General features: G+C 38.8%; 3 protein-coding genes across 4 annotated transcripts in view; all 3 read right to left on the bottom strand.

Annotated features, from left to right (window-relative positions):
• The window catches only part of macf1a (microtubule actin crosslinking factor 1a), a 170397-nt gene extending 164009 nt beyond the window's left edge, over window positions 1-6388 (bottom strand). The window contains exons 1-2 of one of the 2 annotated variants that reach the window (XM_084424338.1): window positions 6152-6388; window positions 500-734 (exon numbers count right to left, since the gene is read on the bottom strand). In XM_084424338.1, coding sequence (XP_084280464.1) covers window positions 500-722 — 223 coding nt within the window. In that variant the 5' untranslated portion in view covers window positions 723-734; window positions 6152-6388. The remainder of the gene's footprint in view (window positions 1-499; window positions 735-6151) is intronic. The other variant, XM_084424339.1, reaches the window with a different exon arrangement.
• A 3129-nt stretch (window positions 6389-9517) lies between these two features.
• Window positions 9518-11146, bottom strand: ndufs5 (NADH:ubiquinone oxidoreductase subunit S5). Its single transcript, XM_084423569.1, has 3 exons — window positions 11034-11146; window positions 9846-10065; window positions 9518-9763 (listed from the first exon to the last, which is right to left on the bottom strand). The coding sequence occupies exons 2-3, from the start codon at window positions 10059-10061 to the stop codon at window positions 9659-9661; spliced, it is 321 nt and encodes a 106-aa protein (XP_084279695.1). The 5' UTR covers window positions 10062-10065; window positions 11034-11146; the 3' UTR covers window positions 9518-9658.
• Window positions 11147-11795: 649 nt separating this feature from the next.
• rnf19b (ring finger protein 19B) overlaps window positions 11796-24557 on the bottom strand; it is a 21057-nt gene continuing 8295 nt past the window's right edge. Inside the window, exons 2-10 of the mRNA XM_084424130.1 lie at window positions 23823-24557; window positions 19705-19904; window positions 17661-17805; window positions 17412-17574; window positions 17009-17123; window positions 15326-15466; window positions 15047-15236; window positions 14794-14928; window positions 11796-13749 (exon numbers count right to left, since the gene is read on the bottom strand). The exon at window positions 23823-24557 is cut by the window's right edge and continues 466 nt beyond it. Of these exons, the coding sequence (XP_084280256.1) occupies window positions 13329-13749; window positions 14794-14928; window positions 15047-15236; window positions 15326-15466; window positions 17009-17123; window positions 17412-17574; window positions 17661-17805; window positions 19705-19904; window positions 23823-24421 (2109 nt within the window). The 5' untranslated portion in view covers window positions 24422-24557 and the 3' untranslated portion in view covers window positions 11796-13328. The remainder of the gene's footprint in view (window positions 13750-14793; window positions 14929-15046; window positions 15237-15325; window positions 15467-17008; window positions 17124-17411; window positions 17575-17660; window positions 17806-19704; window positions 19905-23822) is intronic.

The following is a 24557-nucleotide window of genomic DNA, read 5'->3' as shown; positions in this document are numbered from 1 at the left end:
AGTTTATTTCACAGAGCTTGATCCACATGCAGCTGCGTGCATCAATGCTGAACACTAATGTATATCTAAAAACCACTGCATGTCTTCCTTTCCAACTTTAGTCAGTTGCCAGATTGCTTTGTATCGAATCATATGACTCAGGGCACACAAAACAAGGGCCATTTGCTCAATAAGTAAGTCTAATTTCTACATTAGATTTAAAGTGACTGCAGTATTGTGTTTAAAGGGATATCATAAAAAAAAAAAAAACTCAGTGTTTTTTGTCCATACAATGAAAGTCAATGGGGTCCAATGTTGTTTTGGACCCCATTCACTTTCATTATATGGACAAAACACAATATTTTTCTAAATATATTCATTTGTGTTCCACAGAAGAAGCAAAATCATACTGGTTTGGAACAAAAGGGTGGATTTCCATTTTAGGGTGAACTATCCACTTTAAATACTGAATAACTCTTTCTGAACAAGCATTTCTCAGTTTCACAGTCAAATCTCTTACCTGCGACTCGCACAACAGCTCTCTCCGCGGGGTCCAGCACTGAGTCCTGGCTCTTGCGCTTGCGTCTCTCGTGTTTCGATAGGTTCCATGGCAGAGTGTCCCCTTTGGGCCCGGCTGTGCTTTGGGCACAGGGCGAGAGAGAGCCTCCAGACCTCTCACTGCGGAACGAACGCTCGCTCACACACGAACGCTCGCTCAGGCTCTCCTCATCCGAGGAAGACATCTCACCGGGGGGCTGGGAGGAGGGATATGAGGGGTAAAAAAGGGAAACAGAAATAAGGTCACGACAAAAAGGGAAGCATGTAAGAAACTCAATAAGATGCATAATTCATCACCCACAGAGCTATTCAGGACAACATACTACTATATATACTAGAGAACATGAGTCCAAAATAAGGCAGGATTTGTGAGAACAAATGCAATAAAATGAAAGTAAAAGAGATGATGGCAGATGCTTTTGGAGATCAGGTAAACATCGCTGACTCACTTCAACAATGATGATGAGAAGGAAAAGTGGCAGGCGGATCGAAATCTCTTTTCAGTCACAGTACTATTAAAACAGGTCCTGATCAGTATTGGACATTGTATTTGGCTGGGCCAGACCTCTCTGATGTGCATTCCTCTGTGATCAGCTGGAAGAAATAGGACCCATGGGGGCTGGAGTAGGTTCCTGTCCGTCACATTACTTCACATGAGCTGAACTCATCAATACAAGTGAGCTCAGAGCAAGATGTGCTCCCCTTTCCAAACTAATCACGTCATTTATGAAAGGCTTGCAAGAGGAGCTATGGCTACTCTGAGATCTAAGATATATCTCAGTATATATATATACAATAATTGTACAATTGCAACTGTATTAATAAATACAATTCTTTTTTGCTAAAATTCTCAGTCAACTAAAGTCAATGACAAATAAAGATACCCAATGTTTTGTAAAATATATATATATATATTTTTAAAAATCGAATATAAAACCTCCATGTTTGTGTTGGTGTCATATGGTTTTTAAAAACTCTTATATCATTTTTGAGAAATGCTTTGATTTATTGACTAGAAATGAGTCCAGAGCCATTGTCAGGGGATACAACCGGGAATGTTGTCCCAGGCCCTGTGATGAGTGGGTTTTCTATGGTGTAGCCTACAAACTGAGCCGAGGGGAGAGGCGGCTCACACACACCTTTTATATTTTTTATTTCCTAGGCGACGTTGGGGGTGTAACCATACATTTTTGAAAATTACTATTTCCTTAATAAATAGTAAAATAATAAAGGATCATGGCAATATAACTTTTTCTATTTATGATAATCTATTCGATTTTTTATGTTTAGCCTACTTTCGATGATTTTTTCCCCAAAATATTAGTACCTATTTCATTATTAATTTTTACATAATAAATCACTATGCCATTGCCAAATTATGTTTTAATTTATATTTCTTTATATTTAGATTTTTTTTTTTTCTTCATTGCAAAGAGTGGCTATTTTACTATTAGTTCTTACTCAACATTTAACATTTAATTTGTATAATATTATGTTACATGCTTCAAGAGCACCTTTTCCTGTAGCTCAACCAGTAGAGCATGGCACCATGCATCTTGGGTTTGATTCCCACACTGTAAAAAAAAATATTGTTGGTTTAACTTAAAAAAGTAAGTTACCTGGTTTTGAGTTCATTGAAATTAAAAATTTGAGTTAATACAACAAAGGGGATTGGTTTAATAAATAGAAACTCAAAATATTATGCTATCTGAATCACATTCATTAACTAAGTTGATTTGACAGAAGATAAAAAGTTGTGATAAATCAAAAAAATGAGTTTTTACAGTGCAGGTAATGCATAAGCATAATGCATAATGCAGTTTACTTTGGATACAAGTGTGACAAATACATACATGCAATGTTCTACGTTATAATGTGAAGTCTTCCCTGGAAAGTGTACATTCCCTGCGTATAACCAGATATGTTGAGCTTTGTCTTTACTGCTTCTAAAAAGCAGGAGTTCACTAGAAACCATGTTGCTGAAGCAAGATCTCTTTGCCATCCCGCTGTTGCCTGACAGCATGGTGGTTCAGTGGCAGCCAACAGATATAAATAGAGGCAATGCTGTATTCAAAACCTTGCTATGTCATTATGCCTGCGAAGAAAAGGGAGGAAAATACAGCTCTCTTTTTTCATTATTTCATCACTCATTTCTTTCCCACCACCACACTAAGTAAGTTCACTACAGCTGAATGCACCCAATGCACCGACAGAGAGCCGTTGTGTTGATTTAAAGTCTCTCTGCAACTGGCTCTGCGTTTGCACAAAGAGTCGGGCTTCCCACAACGTTCGCCAAGCACGTCCAAGAACAGCTTTAATATTGCGCCACTGCTCCATTTCCCTTCGAGAGAAATTCTAAGTTTGTGGAACAGAGGTTGGTGGCATTTGTTCTCTTGCTGGTGTTTATACAATGTGTGCAAAGATATGCTCATGTGCATTCACTAATGAGGAAAGAAGCATCTGCTATGAGTAACACTAACACACCACTATAGACACACTCACTCAATAATGAAACTTGCTGGGAACATTAATGGAGGAGGGGATCTTATCATAGCAATGAACAATGGCTTTGCATTATTCAGAGCATTGTGGTCATTTAGGTATTAGTTCTTACAGAAAACGTAATGTATGTGGTCAAGCTGTACAGTATGTTAGAGCATCAGTTTATGCCTTTATATAGTATTAGGGGCTCACAATTAATTATGCTTCAGCACACATATTTTACATTGGATGTTAAGTAGCGTATCGGATGTTAAAATATCCTTAAAACGATCATTAAAATGTATTAATTTACCAAAAATTACATGGTCAGCCCAAACTATGTTCATTCTTGTTGCAAGTGAACCCATATTTAATGTAGTCTGTGTTGTTGCTATATAAGTTCGTTTTTTATATACACTTTTAAAAATAAAAGTTGATGACAGAAGAAACAAAGAACCTTTCAGTGACTATTTCTTAAAAGAACCATTTTTTCTTAGTGTGAAGAACATTTTAATAATCTGAAGAATCTTTTTCCTCTATAAAGAACCTTTTGGTTCCATGCTGTAAAGGGTTCTTCATGGAACCCCTTGATAAAGAACCTTTATTTTTAGGAGTGTAGATTCATTTTGTTATAGTTTTGTTTTCCCTTGCTATCCACAGAAAAGACCTGTTGCCCTATTTTGGGTCACGACCCACCAGTTGAGAACTACTGATCTATTTGAACAGTTCTGACCTGAAAACATCTCCAACACCAGAGAAAGACAAATGCAAAGAGAAACCTGCTTGCAAGGATAGAAGCATTTTGATTACTGGGTAAAATATATGATCAGCTCTATTAAAGAAATCACAAGACGGGCCGCAATCGCAGACACTATTTGTCCTATTTTTTTGTGGTTTTGCATGTTTGCCAAGGGCAGTAGCTACAATAAGCCCCATTTGATCAGATCAAGGATGGATTACAAACCAGGCCAATGGGGCCAGTGCCCAAGGCCTCTAACTGTCAGGAACCTCGAGATGTAAAACTGATGTTACACAAACAGTGCAATGTGTGCTAGTAGTGACTATAGCCATAATGTGATGTAAATGAAGAAATTAGAGATATTATCAGCGCCTCTGAACAGCTTTAATGCCGTAATTGCAACTTTCTGACTTGTCGCAGCTGCGACGTCATGTAATTTATTGTTAAATTTTCTGATGATACTGCTCTGCTGTCACTCCTCCATGGCGCAGAGTCAGATCACGGACGTGCACTTCCTGATTTTGTAAAGTGGTGTGATGACAGCCTTCTCGATCTTAATGTTCTTAAAACTAAAGAACTCATTATCGATTTTAGAAAAAAAGGGACAAATACCTCAATATGCAGGATCCATGGTGAGGATGTGGAGATCGTAAATCATTATAAATATCTGGGTACGGTTTTTGATTCTAAACTGAAGTTTGAAAGGAACTCTGAATCAGTGGTCAAACGGGCCCAGCAGAGAGTACATTTATTGCGTAGGATAAATTCCTTCGGGGTTTCTAAATCTATACTGTGCACTGTGTATTTGTCTTATATTGAGAGCCTCCTTACTTTCTCTTTCATTTGTTGGTTTGGTAACATTTCAGTGAAGGACCGAAACTGTTTAAATAACATTGTGAAAGTCTGCTCCAAAATTATTGGAATCCAAATGTGTGACCTAAATTCTCTTTGGGAGAAACGTGTTCTTCAAAAAGTAAAAAGTCTGATGAACCAACATCATATTCTGGGAGATGAATTTGTTCTGATGCCATCAGGTCGGCGATACTTGCAGCCCCCTAGAAAGACAAACCGTTATGGAAGATCATTTATTCCTTCAGCAATTATGCTGTTAAACATTGAGCTGAGGAAATAATTATGGACTGATCTGTTCTTAGCACTATGCACTTTAGGAGCTACGGATATGTGCAATTCATTTTATATTTACTTCTTATTGTATATTTTTTATTTATTTATTCTTTCTATATGTTACCCTTGTTATATACTACATGCTATGGCTGTGTGAATGGTTGTATGTCTTGACGGTGTACTGTAGAAACTGAATTGCCCTTAGGGGATTAATAAAGCTATCTGTATCTGTAAAAACTGCAAGACGTAGTGCCCCGGATCACGCGGCACCATAGACTTCATAACTTCTAAATGTGTAAATGAGGTGATGCCAATCTGAGCAGAATGGCTACACACACAGCAGGCAAACATGGTGTATGTGCATCTTCTACAGGAGCACAGGGCAGAAAGCCATCTGTGGAGGCTGTTAGAAATAGCCTTTACCCACCCAACCTTGTACTTTCACATTTTTAGACCAGGAATGCATGTGCTTATGTAAACTTATTGAGCACAAGCCTTTTGTTCACTTCTCTCTGTCATCCCTGGAAGAGATCAATGAATGAATATTCACAATTGAAGGGAAAGACATGTGCATGGATCCATATTTGGCTAGAAACGCCCCTTCATTCAACACGTAGGCTTCCAGTACTACTGCATATGATGGAAAATCCGACACATTTCGCGAATCGGTCCTTCAAGGAATCGAATTCAGCTGCGCTATTAGGTCATGGCGTAATAGTGTGTTGCATCCAGGATTCAGCTCACAAATCAGTTTGTTCAATCTAAATAAAATGTTTGAATGTAGGCAGGCTACATTATTAAAGTTAATTTACTCTAACCACCACGTTCACTACGAAAGATCCGACTCTCAAGAACGATTCGTTCACACATCAGAGATGTGTAATGTGGCGAAAACCGAGGAGAGTGACCACAGAGGTGTGCAGAGCCTCTTTGTCCAAACACACTGAATAAAAGATCCATTCATGCAGGCGTGAAATGAATAAATCATCACCTTTATTTGTAATTAATAACCGAGAAAAATTAACACCTCGGCTCGCTCTCTAAAGAGAGAAAAGCACTTCCGATGCTCGGTTATTAAATGGAAATGAGGATGCTTGTAGAAAATCTTGAGGTTTTTTTTTACATGATATTTCAGCGTTCAGTAATGAGACGTTAAAGCACAAACTAAAGCTGAGATGGTGTCACACATGTGTAAAAAACGATTATTATCAGACACACACACCCCGAGGCTGTCGGACAGAATAACGACGGACATTTGGACCTTCTTACCGTATAACGGCAGAGCCCGTTCCCGCACGCAGGGTGACAGAGGCGGGGATGCGCTGCTCTCAATCCCGACAAACACGCCTCTCAGCCGGCCAGGGAAACACTGACTCTCGGTCCGTTTCGCACCGACCCGGTAGACAGAAGAGCAGAATGGAGACTGTGATTCGGTAATGGCTGTCTATTCCCCTCCTTTCATATCCCTCCTTCTCTCCCGCTCTCTCTTTCTCCAGCCCCCTCCTCCTCTTCCTCACTCTCTCCTTTCTCATCCACCCTTAAGCCCAACCCTCTTTTAATGATGATGATGATGATTTTAATACTTTATTATAGGTATTATATAAAAATCACAAGACAAAGTCTAATAAATTCAATCGAAATTCCCATCAGTTCAAACCCTCTTTACTGAAGATGATGATTTTAATAATACTTTATTAAAAGCATTATATGAAAACCACAAGACCAAGTCTAATATATTAAATCAAAATTCCCATTAGTTCAATGAATCTAATAATCTCAGTTCAATGTGAATCTTATTTTAGTGTCCTATAACAGTACAGGGAAAATGATGCTTCACACATAGCATCTAAATTCTTGTTAATGCAACATGATGCAAAGACAAATTTTAAATGTGTTTTTGTAATATAACAAACGTTATGTAGCACAATTGAAAAATCTGAACCAGTCTAAGATGTTTTTTGGTAAAAGTTTTTTTTCTTTCTTCTTCTGATCTGACCAACTAGATCAGATGAAGAACAGCTTATCCTGGTTGCAAGACCAGCTAAAAACAGCAAACCAGATTAGAACATTAGTTAAATCACTAGTATGTGGCCAAAACATAAAAATAATGGTAACACTTTACAATAAGGTTTTATTTGTTAACATTAGTTAATGTATTAACTAACATGAAATAACAATGAGCAGTACATTTGTTCTTTGTTAATGTTAGTTACAGTCTTTCATGTTATTTCACATTACATGAACTCTTTTAACAAATACAGCTTTTTGATTTTAATAATGTATTAGTACATGTTGAATTTTTACTATTAATTCTTAGCTCATCTTATCTAAGTAGTTAACTATGAACCATATTGCAAAGTGTTACCAAACTAATAAAAGTATAATCCATAATGAATCTGTGTGTCCTCAGTGAGCTGCAGTGGAATTCAGTGTGACAGTGAAGGATTAACTGCTGCTGCTGGACTGATCAAACACAACCATCACAGCCCTGCTAAAAATACAGTGGACATCCTGTGGACAACTTTGCCAAATTTGAACTCTAGAAAGATTGTCATCACGTGAAGCCAAACAACATATAAAATGGACTAGATCTTACAGTGACATTTTGTATAAAGCATGCAGCTTTTAACCTTAAACAGGCTTAATTGAACCCATGTGATGGTCGGCACGTCTTCATCCCACTCGTACCAGACTTTACATTTGAACTTTGCTCAGGCAAAGCTGTTCTAAGCGTCTCGACAGAAATATCTAGCAATTTATGAACCATACTCATTCAATTATTCAAGCAGTTTATGAACCATGCTCTCCCAATTATTCCCATTCGATTGCTTAGGCTTTGCATAAAAGTCACAGTAATATAAAAGTAATTTCTCTGGAGCATCACACATTGATGCTTCATTTATTAGTTTAAATCAAGAATTTAAGGAAATTGAAGCTCAAAAATAGTGGTTTGTTACTGCCACCCACTGACCAACATACCAAATAACTAATCTAGTCAGGACCACTGGCTTAGTAATGTAATTGGGATGTCAAATGGATTGATGCATTCATATTAAGCTTTCATTTGGACGCTGTCCCGTGGGAAGCTTTACCAAACCACTTAAAGACAGTTGAATTCAATTCAGGCTCAAAGACAGACTGAATAAACTGTACCACGGTACAATACGGATAATCAGATGGTTTCGCACTACCTGAAGAATGAATTCAAGTTTAATGCATTATATCAGTGGTTCTGAAGCAGGGGGCCTCAGAAACTTATAGGGGAGCACGGGATGAACGAATTAAAACCATAATATACTCACCATAACCATGTGTGTGTGTATATATGCATATATAAATTCTAGTATAAATTACAAATACACATAAAATCTAATCTGCAATCATATTTCAGTTCCCCAACCCCACTATATCTAAAACTAAATTATATATATATATATATACTACCATTAAAAAGGGGGTCAGTAAGATTTTTAATATTTTTAAAATAAGTATCTTCTGCTCACCAAGGCTGCATTTATTTGATAAAAAAAAAGAAAAGTAATATTGTGAAATATTATGACAATTTAAAACGACTGTTTTCTATTTTAATATATTTTAAACTGTAATTTATTCCTGTGATTTTCAGCGTCATTACTCCAGTCTTCAGTGTCACATGATCCTTCAGAAATCATTCTAATATGATGATTTGATGCTCAAGAAACATTCATTATTATTATCAATGTTGAAAACAGTTGTGTACAATTTTTCTTTGATGAATAGAAAGTTCAAAAGAAAAGCATTTATTTAAAATAGAATATTTTAACATTATAAATGTCTTTACTGTAACTTTTGATCAGTTTAACTCATCCTTGATGAATAAAAGTATTGATTTATTTAATTTCTTTCCCCCCAAAATAAAATTAAAATTCTTACTGACCCCAAACTTTTGAACGGTAGTGTTTAATGTTACAAAAGCTTCAGATTTCAGATAAATGCTGTTCTTTTGAACTTTCTATTCATCAGAGAATTTTGAAAAAAATTACACAACTGTTTTCAACATTGATAATAATTATGAATGTTTCTTGAGCATCAAATCATCATATTAGAATGATTTCTGAAGGATGATGTGACACTTAAGACTGGAGTAATGATGCTGCTGAAAATCAGCTTTGATCACAGGAATAAATTACACTTTACTGTATATTCACATAGAAAACAGCTGTTTTAAATTGGAATAATATTTCACAATATTACAGTTTTTGTTTGTATTTTTAATCAAATAAATGCAGCCTTGCTGAGCAGAAGATACTTTTAAAAACATTAAAAATCTTACTGACCCCAAACTTTTAAACGGTAGTGTGTATATATATATATATATATATAAACTAATTATTTAATGGAGTAGACTCCCAAGGATATATCGAAGAATAGTAACCAATCAGTTTTGGTGACCATTGACTTCCATTGTATGGAGGAACAATATATCTGAAAACGTCTTCTTTAATGTTCCACAGAAGAAAGAATGCCATACAGGTTTGGAGTGATATATGGGTGAGTAAAGGATAACAAGAGATTTCAGTTTTGGCTTAACTATCCCTTTAAGAGTTGTATTGCATATTTACCCTAAATATAACATATACTTATAGACAACACCAATGACATGGAATCATTATATTTATTTCTTGAACGTTAAACAATGTTGATACAGCAATATTATAATACATGAGCAAGAAATGAACTGTACAACAGTACGACTGTGTTGCGAGTGATTGTATATTCGGTCTGGGGTTGGTGAATTCACGGCCGGGCATCTTCACTGCCTGTGTGCTGCAGAGGGGGAGTGTAAGTTCCCTCTTTAATCATCTTCTTCTTCTGCTTGCGGATCTCATATAAGCGCTCATGCTGTAAGGAGTGATAATTATGTTAGTGATGTGAACATGAACAACCTCAAATACATTGCTTGAATATTTCAGAATTTACTTACAGTCTTTTGGTGGTGCAAGCACTCATAGAAGTCTTCCAACTCCAGCTTGCACTCCTTTTTGGCCCGGGTTTGGCCGATGCCGTGGGCGCACTCTATCCACTCCTTCTCGAAGGCATGACAGCGGGCCGCCCGCTTCTGTGGCTGTTCCCCACTCTGAGCCAAGAGCCACTGGTCCAGGTTAATCCCGAGCTTTGACTGGAGGTCAATGAACGGCATGATTCTAGGAAATGAACAGAAATATTCTATGTAAAAAGAATGCAATCATGAACAAAGCAGTTGTTCACTTTTGTTCGAATAAATTACACCTCAATGTTTATATATTTCTGGCATTTTCAGGCACTAAAGTCAGCATGAAACAGAAGTTGCGATAGTGTTTTCTTCCCAGTTGTGACAGTGTCATCTGAGTGAAACAGCTTCTGAACAAGAAAAAGTGTTGGACGGAAACTGATTGGATCGTAGTGGTCGCTATTGCTGCTCTCATGTGATTGACAGGTTGCCCCGCCCTCGCGCCAGTAAACACGTCATCAGAGATGTCATTTCAAGAGAGAGGGGAAGTTATTTTGATTAAAGATTATGAGAGGGCATATATAATCATATGATTTTCAAGGATAAATCATAAATCCTGCAATATCCCATAAAAAATAAAGAATGGCCAATTTTGACTACGTTATATGGCTTTAAGTAAAACAAAAAGTGGTTATATGCAACTACTGAATATCTTATTATTGGCATGTCAACAGCGGACATGTCTAAATTATTATTCCGTATATTACAGCCATGTGCCTTCAGATACGTATTATTCTTTCAACCAATATAAACATTTTAGATATTAAAGAGAGTTGTTGAACGACCTATTTAATGTTTATGACTAGTAACGGGACATTAATAAGCTGGCGTTAAAAACAACAAGCGATCTGTCAGATCATGCAATTGGTTAATATTAAATTTGACATTTGCACTTATTTACTTTATCAGCGTAGAATAAACAAGCTGTATTTTGGTAATATTCGTCTTGCTGTTGGCTAACTTGCTAGCCTAACGGCAGGCCAGCTAACGATACAGCCAAATGTGTTTATTCTAATGTAATGCATGTAACGTTACAGCAAATTGTTTACATTAGAGCTGGTATATTTATAAACGCCACATATAAGATACAAAAGCTGTCAAATTGTAAATGCAAACACTGACCGTTCGGTTCAGAGTCACTTTAACCTTCCTCAGGCCCACAGTTCACTCACGACCTGTCCGCTGCCGTAAACCAGACGCTGCTTCTTTACGCCACTGCTGCAAACATTCTGACGTCAATGTTGCACAAGCACAGAAGGGGGCAGTGTTGGCATATTTTTGGTATTTTCAATTCAGGTATTTTGAATAGAAGCCTGAACCAGTGTTATTTTATTCGTAGTAAATATTAATATAACACTGGTTCATGTAAAAAAAAAAAGATATTTTCAGTTTTCATTTTAGCTTTATTTGTTAACTTTAGTCATTTTGGTAGGTGCTTGTCACTCTTTTTTTAAGTAGGCTATTACTATTTAGATTTTATTTTATTTCCAGTTAGTGCTTTTTTGTGCTTCCACTTATTTCAGTTTATTTTCCGTCTTTTTTGTCTCTTTTTCATTTAGTTTAAGTTTTCATATTTTAGTTTTACTTAATAACCTTGCACTGAACCTTTAAAATATGTTGAAAGATTTTAATTATTTATGTAATTATCAATGTAATTAACAATGTACCTAAGGTGAATATAACTCTAACTTACAATATTTACAGATGTATTATATTTCTGATTAATTTTACAACCAGTTTTTCAGTCTTTAATCCAATAATGAGCCTCAAATGTTTTGAGAGCATAAAGTTTGATCATTAGGTCTGCAGGCCTTCTACTCACAGTTTGAACATACCACAATTACAGTTACAAAATGTGCCATAAAGGAGGAAAAGAGTTCAAACTTGCCACAAAGGAGGAAATGTTTAATTTTTTATGTTGTTTCAAACACTCACAGCCAGTGCAGTTATCTTTGTGGGGATGTACAAAACGACGCCAGATTGAACACACATTCTCTTCAGCATATTGCTTACGTAACTGAATTTAGTTGTTAACACTCATTTCACAATAACCAGTTTATAGTCAAATTATCAAGTAGTTTTCACAATCCGCTCATAAACCTAAAAATATAAACGCATCTTCACACAACCCAAAAAAAAAAAAGAGAGCAAAAGATGTGACAACCACAAATCCATTTTTTTTGTGATTACAAGACAAAGCTAATCCATCATTACATGTAAATTCTCTCTGCAGCCAAATATAATTATGAGATTCAGAAAGCATAGCATGTTAAGAATGCAAAACAAAATGACAATATTTTATTACATCCAAAATTAAATAACAAAATCATAACTACGGCATTCAAAAATTTCCCAGAGAAGCTGAAATCCAAAAAAAAAGAAAAACAAGGGAGTGCATAAATATAAGCCTACAATGTAGAACAATGATAAATAGTTGGATAAAGTGCAGGAGTGCTCATCCATCCAACCAACTCATCTCTCTCCATCCATCCGTCCAGCTAGCGAGCAAAACAAACTGAAAATAAAACTGCAATTGCGCAAAACGAAAAGCCATGTGCTTAAGAAAGAGATCAAATAGGCCAAAAAACATATTAAAATAATAACATTAAAAACAACAGACATGCATGTGAATGTCAGTTCCATCCTTGATATACAATATGATTTAATACCCAGCAATAAAATCAACACTGCTGAACATGATCCACACATACATACGTCTCTCATCTCTCAGCTCTAGAGGGCACAAACAGTGTAGTCAGTGAGTCACAGACAGTGTAAGGGATCTGAGAGCATGTGCTCGGTCTGTAAGGCAGGCGGTCAGTGATTCAAGTCAAACTGTCTTAGTGAAGTTCAGACTGACCTTACTCCATACTGATCTCTCTCACTCCGAAGTGCGCGTTCTTCTGTGCAAACGTGACCGAAACAATACTAGCGCAGCGCATGCAAAATCATACAATTTCCAGGTCGATTTAAAAAAAAAAAAAAAACGAAGAATAACAAACTTACAAACAATACTGTCATGTGTCATCCATATACAAACCACTCACGTATACATGTGCTTGGTGACGTTTCACTTTGTAGCATTATTTGTCTGTTTATTTGTTATCTAAGGAAATTCTTCTGGCCACGATGGTACCGCTTTCTTTTTTTGTTGTTGCTCAAGGCATTGCTCCATCAAGAAGTAAACACCAACTAATGAACAATAGTATGAATTTCTGAAGAGGTAGAGGACCTGTCCGTGCCCGTAATTAAGAGACGGGACAGGAGAGCAAGAGCGATGAGCTGTCAGTTCCATGAGTTGTCTGGATGCAAGTAAGGTGTTTTAATAATTATAAAAAGCAGCAAAATAACAGGGTAAAGCATTAACAAGTCAAAAGCTCAGAAATGGTTGGCTTTGTGCAATGGAGAGAGTCTCTCTCACACGTAAAGAATGACATTGTCGGGACAGTGCAGGCTGTCGGTGGGGTTCAAGGCTCTGCAGGTGGTCTGCGGCGGGGGGGCGGGGTGGCAGCTCTTGGGACGGGGCGAGTCGCAGTCGTCGGACGTGAGCTCCGCGATGTCGTCTGACTGCGTGTCGGACATCTCCAGGTCGCTGCGGATGCTCTCCGGCTGAGCGAGGGTGACGTCTCGGAGACCCTCCCTGAGTGACATTCCTGGCGACAGGCCCAGAGGGGAATCCAGGACAACCCCGCTCCTGCGGGAACTGCAGTCCTGAGGCTCCTCCCCCGAGCCGGGCACCATGGCAACAGTGGGCGGAGCCAGATCCTCTTCAGTGGTTAGACAGAGATGGCTCGGTTTAGTTTCGATGTCCACCTGGATCTCAAGGTTAGTGCCCTCTCTGAAACACAACAGGTCATTGAAAAGGTGAGATGAAGAGTCATATTCTCATTTCCAGAAGAACTGATCAAATCTGCTACTATTTCATAATTATCTTATGGATGCACCACTATTAAAATACTGGTTGTTACTGATAAGCTGATAATTATTTTCATGTTAAAGCCAAAGACCAATAATGGGCATTTTTTTAATTGTATAATATTTAGTCTAAATAAAAAACTAGAATAAATTTAGATGCTACGAATGTATTTAAGCACCACAACATTATAAGGTACAGTATGAAAAATGGATATTCATTTTTAGATTTGCTAAATATTACATTTAACAGTTAATTTATTCATGTTTTAAATATCCACTTTAAGTGAGCGTTAGATGACAACAAAGGTAATCTAAATGTAAAAATAAGGGAAATCAATATGAACTATTAAAAATCTAATATTGACCAATATTGATAAAGTATATAAATATTATTATTAATTATTATTTTCAATCTCTAATATTGGCTGATAACCACTGCGGTACTGATACACTCTACTGTTAAAAAGTTTGGGGTCGGTAAGGGAAAAAAAAAGAATACTTTTATTCAGCAAAGATGCCTTAAATTGATCAAAAATGACAGTAAAGACTTTTACATTGTTACAAAACATTTTTGTTTCAAATAAATGCGGTTCTTTTGAACTTTCTATTCTTCAAAGTATCCTGAACAAAATGGTTTCCATCACGGTTTCCACATAAATATTAAGCAGCACAACTGTAATAATAAGAATCAGCATATTAGAATGATTTGTGAAGGATCATGTGACACTAAAGAGTAATGATGCTGAAAATTCAGCTTTAAATTATTTGAATTTTTTTTATAATTACAATAATATTTAACAATATTACAGTTTTTTCTGTATTTAAAAAGAAAATGCAGCATTGGTCAGCAGAAGAGACATCTTACAATTTTACTGAGCCCAAACTTTGGACTGGTAGTGTATATTTATGACCGGTAGTGTACATTTATTAGTCATGCAGATGTAATTACTCAGAGTGACGTTCATACCTGTCAGGTAAGGTGTAAGAGGAAGTGATTGATCCTGCCATGCCCCTTGTGCTGGCACAGTCACTGGCTGCTCCCAAGCTGCCCGTCTCCCTGCCGGCACTTTCCTTTCCCAGCTCTGTCCCCTGCACCTCCAGCCTAAAACATAAACATGTTTCCATGAAAACAAGAACACCACCCATATTTACAGTGCAGCTCTTCTATATTTACCATACAGTACACAGAATAGCCCAGCATGCCCTGAATACCCACATACCTGCTGTATTTTCCTGTCCTCGCACCGAGTGCTCCTCCTGCTAGTGTGTTGAAGTGTGGCGTGTCTCCCAGACCCCCTGGGGCGACGGATAGGCCCTCGCTTGGAGAGGTGGTACTGAGGCCGCTGGCTCCTCCCTCCAAACTGCTCTCGCCCAGGCTGGGAGACTTCAGCGCTCGCCATGCATCAGCAACTACAGAGAGAAAGTGTCCGGTTGACGGTTCAATACGCTGAATCGGTTTTACCCAGATGATATCACTTGATCAATCCTCTTTTTCTTACCTGTAATAGGCCCGTCATCCTCATCAAAGTCTATCCTAACACCGCGACCTTTCCCCCGGCTCACCCCACAGCCCCCGCCCCGGCACAGAGAGATAGGCACAACACCATACACGTACGCCAACATGATGGGGACACCAATGCCTGTAGGGAAGAGACACAGATATGGAGCTGTAGTCAAACTTTGGGATTTGAGTTAAAGCGAGAGTTGATGAGAAAATCTGATGTACTGTACTAGCAATTCTTCTTAACGTAATGGACAAAGTATTTCCGCTGCTATTTTCCCATAGCAAACTGTGGTAGTAGTCGTTCACAACTAATTACATTATGATATAGTATATTATATACAGTATAATACTATATATAACTATAGTAAATAAAACATTTTAGTATATTAAAACCAAGTGTGTTGCACACGTCCTGAAAAGCGAAGCCAAAACACTTTGATCGCCCCCTGATGGCTGGTTGCAGTATAGGTCATAAACCCCGCCCTCTCCATGTAATCGAATGGGATGCGAGCCAAACTAAAAAAAATGAATTACACTTGAAACATATTTATTCCGATATTTTTCATTTAGGTCATTTTAGGTAGTTCTTATCACGCTGAAGTTCAAGCGTTCAAGCTAGGTGTTCAAGTGTTCATTTTCCCAATAAGTTTGGTTTTGGTTAGTTATTTGATGCTATAAAAACATATATAGAGAGACAACTTGTCTCTACTCTCCACTGTAGAAAAGTGAAGCCACAATATCCCAGACACAGTCGTTGCCGATTTCGTTGTTTGGAGTCTGTGCAGTAGTGATCCTGGAGAGTAGAGACAAGTTGTCCATCTTTTTTACAGTCTTTGATCAATACTTAATGATTCAGTAATGAGTTCCGCAAGCCTTAAATATATCACATATCGCTTTGTTCTTTTCTGTGACACCTCCTCTAGATTCAATTTTCTCATATTTTGCATACACTGTGCTGGACTGGAAGTTGCGGTCGCCTCTGAGGCTAAATGCAGAAGCGATATCATCAATAGAGTCCATTACAATCAACGGGAACTGAAGCTTACAATCTTTAGATAGGAAGGCAGGAACAGAAGGAAGCATCAACAGAGTATCATTAAATGTCATATAAGCACAATGCACAACGTGTTATTTTCCATGTCTTCTGAAGCCATATGATAGCTTTGTGTGATGAACAGATGGAAATTTATATTCGTTATTGATTTGCTGTTGGTCAATGAGTTGAACTTGAGAGAAACGGATCAGTCTGATTTGTGAACGTAGCTAATATATTCTCTAAACAGAAGAAAGAAAGTCAAACGTGTCTAGACATAACATGAGGACGAGGAAACTATCCCTTTAAAATGACAAATCTGCACCAAAAAAGTAACATTACCAACTTATAAGGATGAATTTCAACTAATATGCTGATTTGCTGCTCAAGAAACATTTCTTATTATTATCACAGTTGAAAACGGTTTCAATATTTTTGTGGAAACTAATACATTTTTTTCTTTTTCTGAATTATTTGATGAATAAAAAGTTCTTTTGTAACCATGTAAAAGTCTTTACTGTCACTTTTGATCAATTTAATGCATCTTTGCTGAATCAAAGTATTAATTTCTTTAATAAAAATAAATAAAGTACTGATCCCACATTTTTAAACGGTATGAATGTAATTGTTTTCAGGAATACTCACCCACACTGACAGCAGCGATGACTGGAGCTGTGATGATTGACAGAGCCACACCACCAGTAATGGCGAGATTCCTCCTGTGATGTGACGTTTTCTTGCCCTCATAGTGCGAGTGGATCTGTGGCAAACAGCAGCTGTGTTATCGCACTGACACAAATGAGCTTTTATCTACTAAGTTAAAAAAGATCTGAATCAAATCTATAAAACAATATGTCCTCTGTATTTTTCAGCAGGAAGTCATTGTACCAGAATTATGGCGATATCAAACGTGGTTGAGCAACTGGCAAAAGAGAGGGAAATTCCCAGGCCTTTTAAGGAATTTCTGTTCCTGATAGCAGCTGATAAAGGTTTCGTTAACATCTAAACTAGCGCTGCGGGGGAAAGATGGGATGTTGGCATAGCGCACCTTGCGTCCAATGTAAACGGGGATGCCGATAACCATAGCAGGAACTGCGATGCCAGCGATTAGAGTGATGCCCACCGGTGCGCCAATCAAAGTGCCCAGCTGCCACAGAATCTTCTTTTTGCGACTCCATGGCTTCTTTCCCCAGAATGTACAACCTGATGGACTGAGAAGACACCATATATAATTATTATTTTTAGATTCGAGCCAGTAGTTCGATAAGTTCCCACTGATATAACTAGCAAAAGGTACCTGAGGTAGTGCAGGTCTGAAATCTCCTTCATACAGAGCCAGCAGAACTCACAGCCGCACACAGCACAGGTCATGTGATTACAGCTGCCGTCGTTCATCTTGATGATGTAGGCACCGCATCGGGGGCAAGGCTTGATGTCATCAGCTGAGTGGGGATTAAAGGGTTGGGATTTAGAATTTGTACAGGCAGACAGAATCTGCTGTAAACAGTAAGTGCTGAGGAAGCGTTTTCTGAATGTCAGACGGGAATAAGAGCGGGGAGAGAGAGACGTTAGCAGACTCCTGCTTTAATTCAGGAGGTTAGAGAGACACTAGCGAGAAGGAGGAGAGAGCACAGTCCTTTAGGGAAAGAGAAACCTCAATAATCTTGCTATGCAGTTGCTGAGGTGTTCTGAGTATTTTTGTTTTGTCACTAGCTGGTTGCTAAGGTGATCTGGGTGGCTTCTAAGGAGATGCAGATTGAATGTTAAAGTATTCAAGGCGGTCTCTAGAATATTACTATGTGGTTGCTAGGGTGCTCTGGTTGGTTACCAGGGCATTGCTGTAGGTTTTTAGGGGCACAGTTATGTGGTTGCTAGAGTGTTCTGGGTTATTTCTATGACGTTACTAGGTGGTTGCTTGACAGTTCTGAGTGGTTACCAGGGCTTTGCTATGCATTTGCTAAGTTGTTCTGAGTGTTTTTTGTTGCTATGTGGTTGCTAAGGAAATCCTGGTGGTTTCGAGGGCACTACTAAGTGGTTGCTAGGGTGTTTTGGATGGTTTCTAAGTCATAACTAGGTTGTAACTAGGGTATTCTAAGTGGTTACCAGGACATTGCTATGTAGTTACTAACATGATTGGAGTGGTTTTTGTTGCTATGTGGTTGCTAAGGAAATCCTGGTGGTTTCGAGGGCACTACTAAGTGGTTGCTAGGGTGTTTTGGATGGTTTCTAAGTCATAACTAGGTTGTAACTAGGGTATTATAAGTGGTTACCAGGACATTGCTATGCAGTTACCAACATGATTGGAGTGGTTTTTGTTGCTAGGTTTTTAGGGGCACAGTTATGTGGTTGCTAGAGTGTTCTGGGTTATTTCTATGACGTTACTAGGTGGTTGCTTGACAGTTCTGAGTGGTTACCAGGGCTTTGCTATGCATTTGCTAAGTTGTTCTGTGTGTTTTTTGTTGCTATGTGGTTGCTAAGGAAATCCTGGTGGTTTCGAGGGCACTACTAAGTGGTTGCTAGGGTGTTTTGGATGGTTTCTAAGTCATAACTAGGTTGTAACTAGGGTATTCTAAGTGGTTACCAGGACATTGCTATGCAGTTACTAACATGATTGGAGTGGGTTTTGTTGCTATGTGGTTGCTAAGGAAATCCTGGTGGTTTCGAGGGCACTACTAAGTGGTTGCTAGGGTGTTCTGGATGGTTTCTAAGTCATAACTAGGTTGTAACTAGGGTATTCTAAGTGGTTACCAGGACATTGCTATGCAGTTACTAACATGATTGGAGTGGTTTTTGTTGCTATGTGGTTGCTGAAGTGATCAGGGTGGTTTCAAGGGGACTTCTAGGTGGTTTCTAGGAAGTTGCAAGGGTTATCTGGGTGGTTTTTTAGGATGTTACTTTGTTGTTTGATTTAACAATAATGTGTGGTTACCAGGGCTTTTCTTTGCAGTTGCTAATTTGTTCAGAGTGTTTTTGTTGCTAGGTGGTTGCTTAGGAAGTCCTGGTGATTTATAGGGCACTACTAGGTGGTTTCTAGTTAGGTTGTAGCTAGGGTGTTTTAAAAGGTTACTAGGGCATTGCTATGCAGTTAATACGGTTTATGAGTGTTTTTTTGTTGCTAGGTGGTTGCTAAGGTGATCAGGGTGGTTTCTGGGAGGCATCTAGGTGGTTACTAGGGGGATCTAGGTGGTTTCTAGGGCGTTGCTAGGTGGTTGCCTCCTAGCCCAGGTAAAAAGAGACTAACTCCAAATCTCTGATATTACAGTCTCTAGATATGGCTTGATTCTCCCCTTCACTGTAAGTTTATGAGAAAGGAGATGGTGGACCGATGGTTGAATACTCACGGTGTCCCTGCTCAGCCGTGTAGCTAGGTGAATGGTTACTGTGTGTTCTCAAGGACAGCGCCCTCTGCTGGCGGGCAGAGTCACAGGTCTGGTTAGGGTGCCAAGCTTGCTTGCAGTGGTAACAGAACTCAGCACCACACCCTTCTCTTCGACACACCAGCCTGGGGCAGCTGGCACATCCAGAGGCAATAACTGCAAAACTGGCAGGGGAACAATGCAAACAGGTCAGCTGACTCTCCTAGAGAATCTATGATTTAGGTAACATGAGATATCATTATACCTAGTTTTGTGCAATCTGCTCTTATACAGAAGTACATGCTCCAGTGATGGTATCAGACTGTAATAGTATGGTATTTCCATGGTACTTTAAAAATAGCATCATGGTAGTGTTCAAAATTATAGTAATATCATGGTATTTTTGTAAATGTAGCTGAGGAATATGTGGACCATGTGAATGTCTCAGACTTTTTTTTCTCACAATTGCGATTTTACAAGTGCAAGTTTGAATGATATAAACTCCCAATTCTGACTTTTTTTCTCAGAATTGCATTATATAAACTCGCAATTGTGAGATATAAAGTCAGAATTGCGCAATATAAAGTGGTAAAAAGTATAAAGTATAAATTGCATGTTATAAAGTCAGAATTACAGAGTGACTTTTTTTCCCCTCACAGAATTGCGAGTTTAAATCTCATAATTCTGGCATAACACGCAAGTGTGACTTAGATCACGCAATTCTGACATTATAACATGCAATTGTGACTTTATATTGCACACAATTCTGACATTATAAAATGCATTTGTGACTATAACACGCAATTCTGACATTACAACACAATTGCAACTTTATATCATGCAGTTCTGGGAAAATAAGTAAGAATTGCGAGATGTAAACTCGGAATTGTGAGATAAGGGTAATTAGCAATTACCCTTTTTTATTTTTTATTCAGTGGCGGAAACAAGCTTCCATAGGATGCAATTATATAAATGACCTTAATTTTTCCTTTTGACAAACCCCCCAAAGTAATCACATACTCTAGGATATCAGTGTGTTCCCAACTCAGATTCTTTGTAATGTCAAAATTCCTTTTAAAGTCAAGGAAAACATTAGCAGGTACAGACACTACTACATTATGGAAAATGAAAGGGAGGATTTATTACACAGTCAGTATGTTCCAGCTGAGGGAGTTTCCAAGTATTCCAGTTGCATTTTATTCCAAGAACATTACTTTTCTTTTTTTGGGGGGCCAAATTCTACTTTAGACCTTTAAAAAACTACACAGGTAAACACACTGATAAACATATTATTAAATCATAAAAAACCTTGACGTTAAATCTTTAAAGAAATCACATTCTTTTTTTGATTTTATGATTGAACAGTTGGCAATAGATCAAGCAGCTTCCTTGTCTAGCTTTCGCTTATGCGTGACAAAAACAATCCCTTTAATTTTAAGTACAAGTTTCGGCCTGTAGGCCGAAGCTAAAGCAGGTTCTGAAGAAAACATTCCACCTCCAGCTGACACCTCATTAATCAGCTCAGCTGCAATGGAGAACTGTAATGTCCTACACAAAGAGCTTCCAATTTCCTGCACGTACTGGCACACACACACACCCTACACATGTAGAGTCAAGCTGAAACAGACCTCATTACACATGATTATGGTATCCCAGAACACGCACTAGGATTGAAGACAATGAAATCAACACTCTATTTTGAGGCTCACAAAGACACCGTGGCATGCACACACGGTCAAGTGAGTAGCCAATGATTGTCTTAATCAAATACCAGCCTCGGTTACCCATAGCAACTCTACCTCTGTGCCGCATCTAAGTTGCCATCGCAACATATGACCGAGGGAGAGAGAAACAAGCCATTCCTTTCTCCCATTGGCAGCTCTAAGACTTTCAATCTAGCTGAAGCAGAGCTGGTTGGGGGGCTGATGGGTAATAAACAGCACCATGGACTGGAACTGACACTCAGGCAGCAAAATCTACAGGAGGAGCTTTTACTTCAGTTTCTGAGACTGAATTAACAGAAAAGTGTGTGCTTGTATTGTCTAGGGTGGGAGATTCCTTGTTAGTCTAAAAAGAGGCAAACGAAACATCTTGGTGAACCTTAATGTATCCTGCAGCAAAAAAAAGTCACACTTCATGATGTGGTCACACTTTCTTCACAACCCAATATGATGCAACTTACTAACCGGCCAATATGGTGATGTCTAATGGACAAAATGGCCTATTTCAAAAATTCCCAGACCATCTGAAAACCCCTCAGTATCACCCGTGGGCCTTATAGGAAGTGGCAGTGACGCAAAAAAGGATCATGTCCCTTAAATGTGGGTCACCAGCACACCATTACGATTGACAAACCTAGGACAGGTTGTAAAAGGCCTCTGAAGTAAATCACAATCGCACAGAATAACACATCAGCTAAACTACATAAACTCCCACACAAGCGCAAGTGTTCCCTATAACTGTCCAAGTGCCTCCTACACTTGCTGAAGCGAAACTGTGAAATATGTCCCCTTACTTCTATTGAATCCATCTGCATTACATATAAGTGCATTTAATACACAAACATATGTATTTGTATGCCAGAATACCACACCCTTGTTGAGCAATTTCAAAACCGTTGACTTTAATTAAGAATTGGTTCTTCCGAACGGCTTCCATTCTCTAGGGACGGTTTTCTCAGTAGATGTTGGAACATTGCTGGATTTGCTCCCATTCACACACAGGAGTATACTGGGTGAAAAATCTCTCAACCAACGTTTGGGTAATTTTAGGATGCCAACACACTAGAGAGTGTTTGGCGGATATGAATGCGTAAGCTCTATTTTAAGGGTAGAGCTGGGGGAAGAGCTGTGGTAGGCTGATATCGAGAGCTGGAGCCGCCTCTCTGAAATTCTCATTGCTCAATGGATGCTTACGTCAGGGGCGATTCTCGGATTTCAGTCTTAGTCTCCAAACATGAACTGAAGTGACTCAGAGTAGTGTCTCTTGCCTTCAGTGCCAGAAATCACAAGTTTGCGCAATTTCTATTTATTTTTATACACTTACTGATATGCCAAGTTTCCAACATGATTTTTTTTTTTTATTGAAACACCGAAATTTAAGGTTTCATTTACCCCAAAAACGAAACGGAAAATAAAGTTTCAGTAATTACATTTGGGTAATTAGGTAACTTAACTCGCTATGCTGTTCAGGGTGTCGTGTTCTCGTGATAAATTAAAGTTCCTCTAACATCATTTTTAGTCACGGTGATGTGTGTCCACACTGCTAACATATGTGTACCTGGTCTAGCTTATCCACGCTGTGTACACAAAACAGATGCTGAAACACAAAACATATCATCGGAGAAATACTTATTAAACGGTTTCTGTCAATGATTTCGGTCCTCCAATACTATATTTTAGGTTGGCGACATTTTTATGCTTCACTCACTATATAAAATAGCATCTGATTTTCAGAAGATGCATATCAGTTAGAGTAGCAGATTAGGTTGCATATTGTTTTATGATTTCACTGGAACTAAAAGCATTCAAATAAGTGAAATGGAGTGTGACAGCTGTTTGCAGGGCTTACTTTAAAATAATGGGAGGATTCATAGTGAAGTCACCTAGATATCAGAAAGTCAGCAGTCAAAGCTGATATTATGTGTCAGAGAAAATAGGAAATGAGAATTGTGAATTGAGGGAATTTAATTCTGTCTAAGCAATTTTTTTATTTTTATATTTAGGTTTGTCCCCTGCCTCGCAATATGTCCCTACCAATTTTCAAATCAAAATGTCAACTTTGGATTCACTTCATCACATGTCTGGGCTTTAGGCTAGTCAAGTTCTACCACATCATTTCTATAATGACCTCAACTTTGCGCACAGGGGAATAATCATAGTGAAACCGAAATGGCCCTCCCCAAACTGTTGCCACAACCACAGTTCTCTAGAACATCACTGTATTTTGCATGACACATCTTCACTGGAATTTAGGAATCTTGCCAAACTCAGGGTCCACAAGCGTTTGGCCATGTAGTGTATATGAAACAACACCTCCTATTCAAAACAAACAGGGTATTTTGTTTCTTTTACGATTCCCTGTAAACCCCATCCCAGTCTTACCCACAGTCGGGAGCAGGACACCATCGGCAATCAGGGTCCGATGCCAGGCAGCGGCGCAGCAGGAACTCTTCATACTTCTCCATCAGGTTGGGATCGTCCAAGATGAGGGCCACCTGCCGTGGGGCAAGTCGCTCGGCGCACTCCGGGCAGCTGAGCTGCACTCGGCTCTCCGTAATCTCGATACGAAAGTACTGCCTTAGACAGCACAGGCAAGACCGGTGGCTGCATCCCTGGAGCTCAGGAAGCTGCTCCGCAGGTTGACGCACCAGGCACAGGGGACACTCTAGGAGTTCTTGACCTCCCAAAGAGGCCTGGCTAGCGGACAAAGCCTCGGCCGTGTCTGCCATAGATGGGTCTGACGACACATTTGTGGGTGTGGGAGGCTGGAGAAGCTGCTGTTGCTGGAGTTGTTGCTGTTGGTGCAGCTGTTGCGCGAGAGGAGTGCCCACATTAGCCTTGTTCCCCCTGGATCCACGTTTGCCATGGAAGAGACTATGAAAAGAGATCCTGCCTTGCTTCTTGCCCGGCCCACGGCATTTCGGATTGGGAATGCCACTAACAGAGGAGTGGGGTGATTCAGAGTCCTTTTCAGATCCCATTTCCCAAGAACAACCTTGTAATGTTCTCCCACTTGAGTCCTTAGAGAGCCTAGGTTAGAGGAGTTCTCGTGATGCGCCTTGGTTCCTTCCACGGAATGATTTCAATGAAGCCCAAAACCTCAAGCACACGTACACT

This window comes from Rutilus rutilus (genome assembly GCF_951802725.1).
Source record: "Rutilus rutilus genome assembly, chromosome: 11".
Lineage (NCBI taxonomy): Eukaryota > Metazoa > Chordata > Actinopteri > Cypriniformes > Leuciscidae > Rutilus > Rutilus rutilus.
This window is presented reverse-complemented; position numbering and strand designations above follow the sequence as displayed.

Bases quoted from the DNA above. Each gene is read 5' to 3' on its own strand.
- ndufs5 (XM_084423569.1), bottom strand. From the start codon at position 10,061: ATGCCGTTCATTGACCTCCAGTCAAAGCTCGGGATTAACCTGGACCAG. The intron at 9,764-9,845 runs GTAAGTAAATTC...CACTCCTTACAG, and splicing joins GCTTGCACCACCAAAAGACT to CATGAGCGCTTATATGAGAT.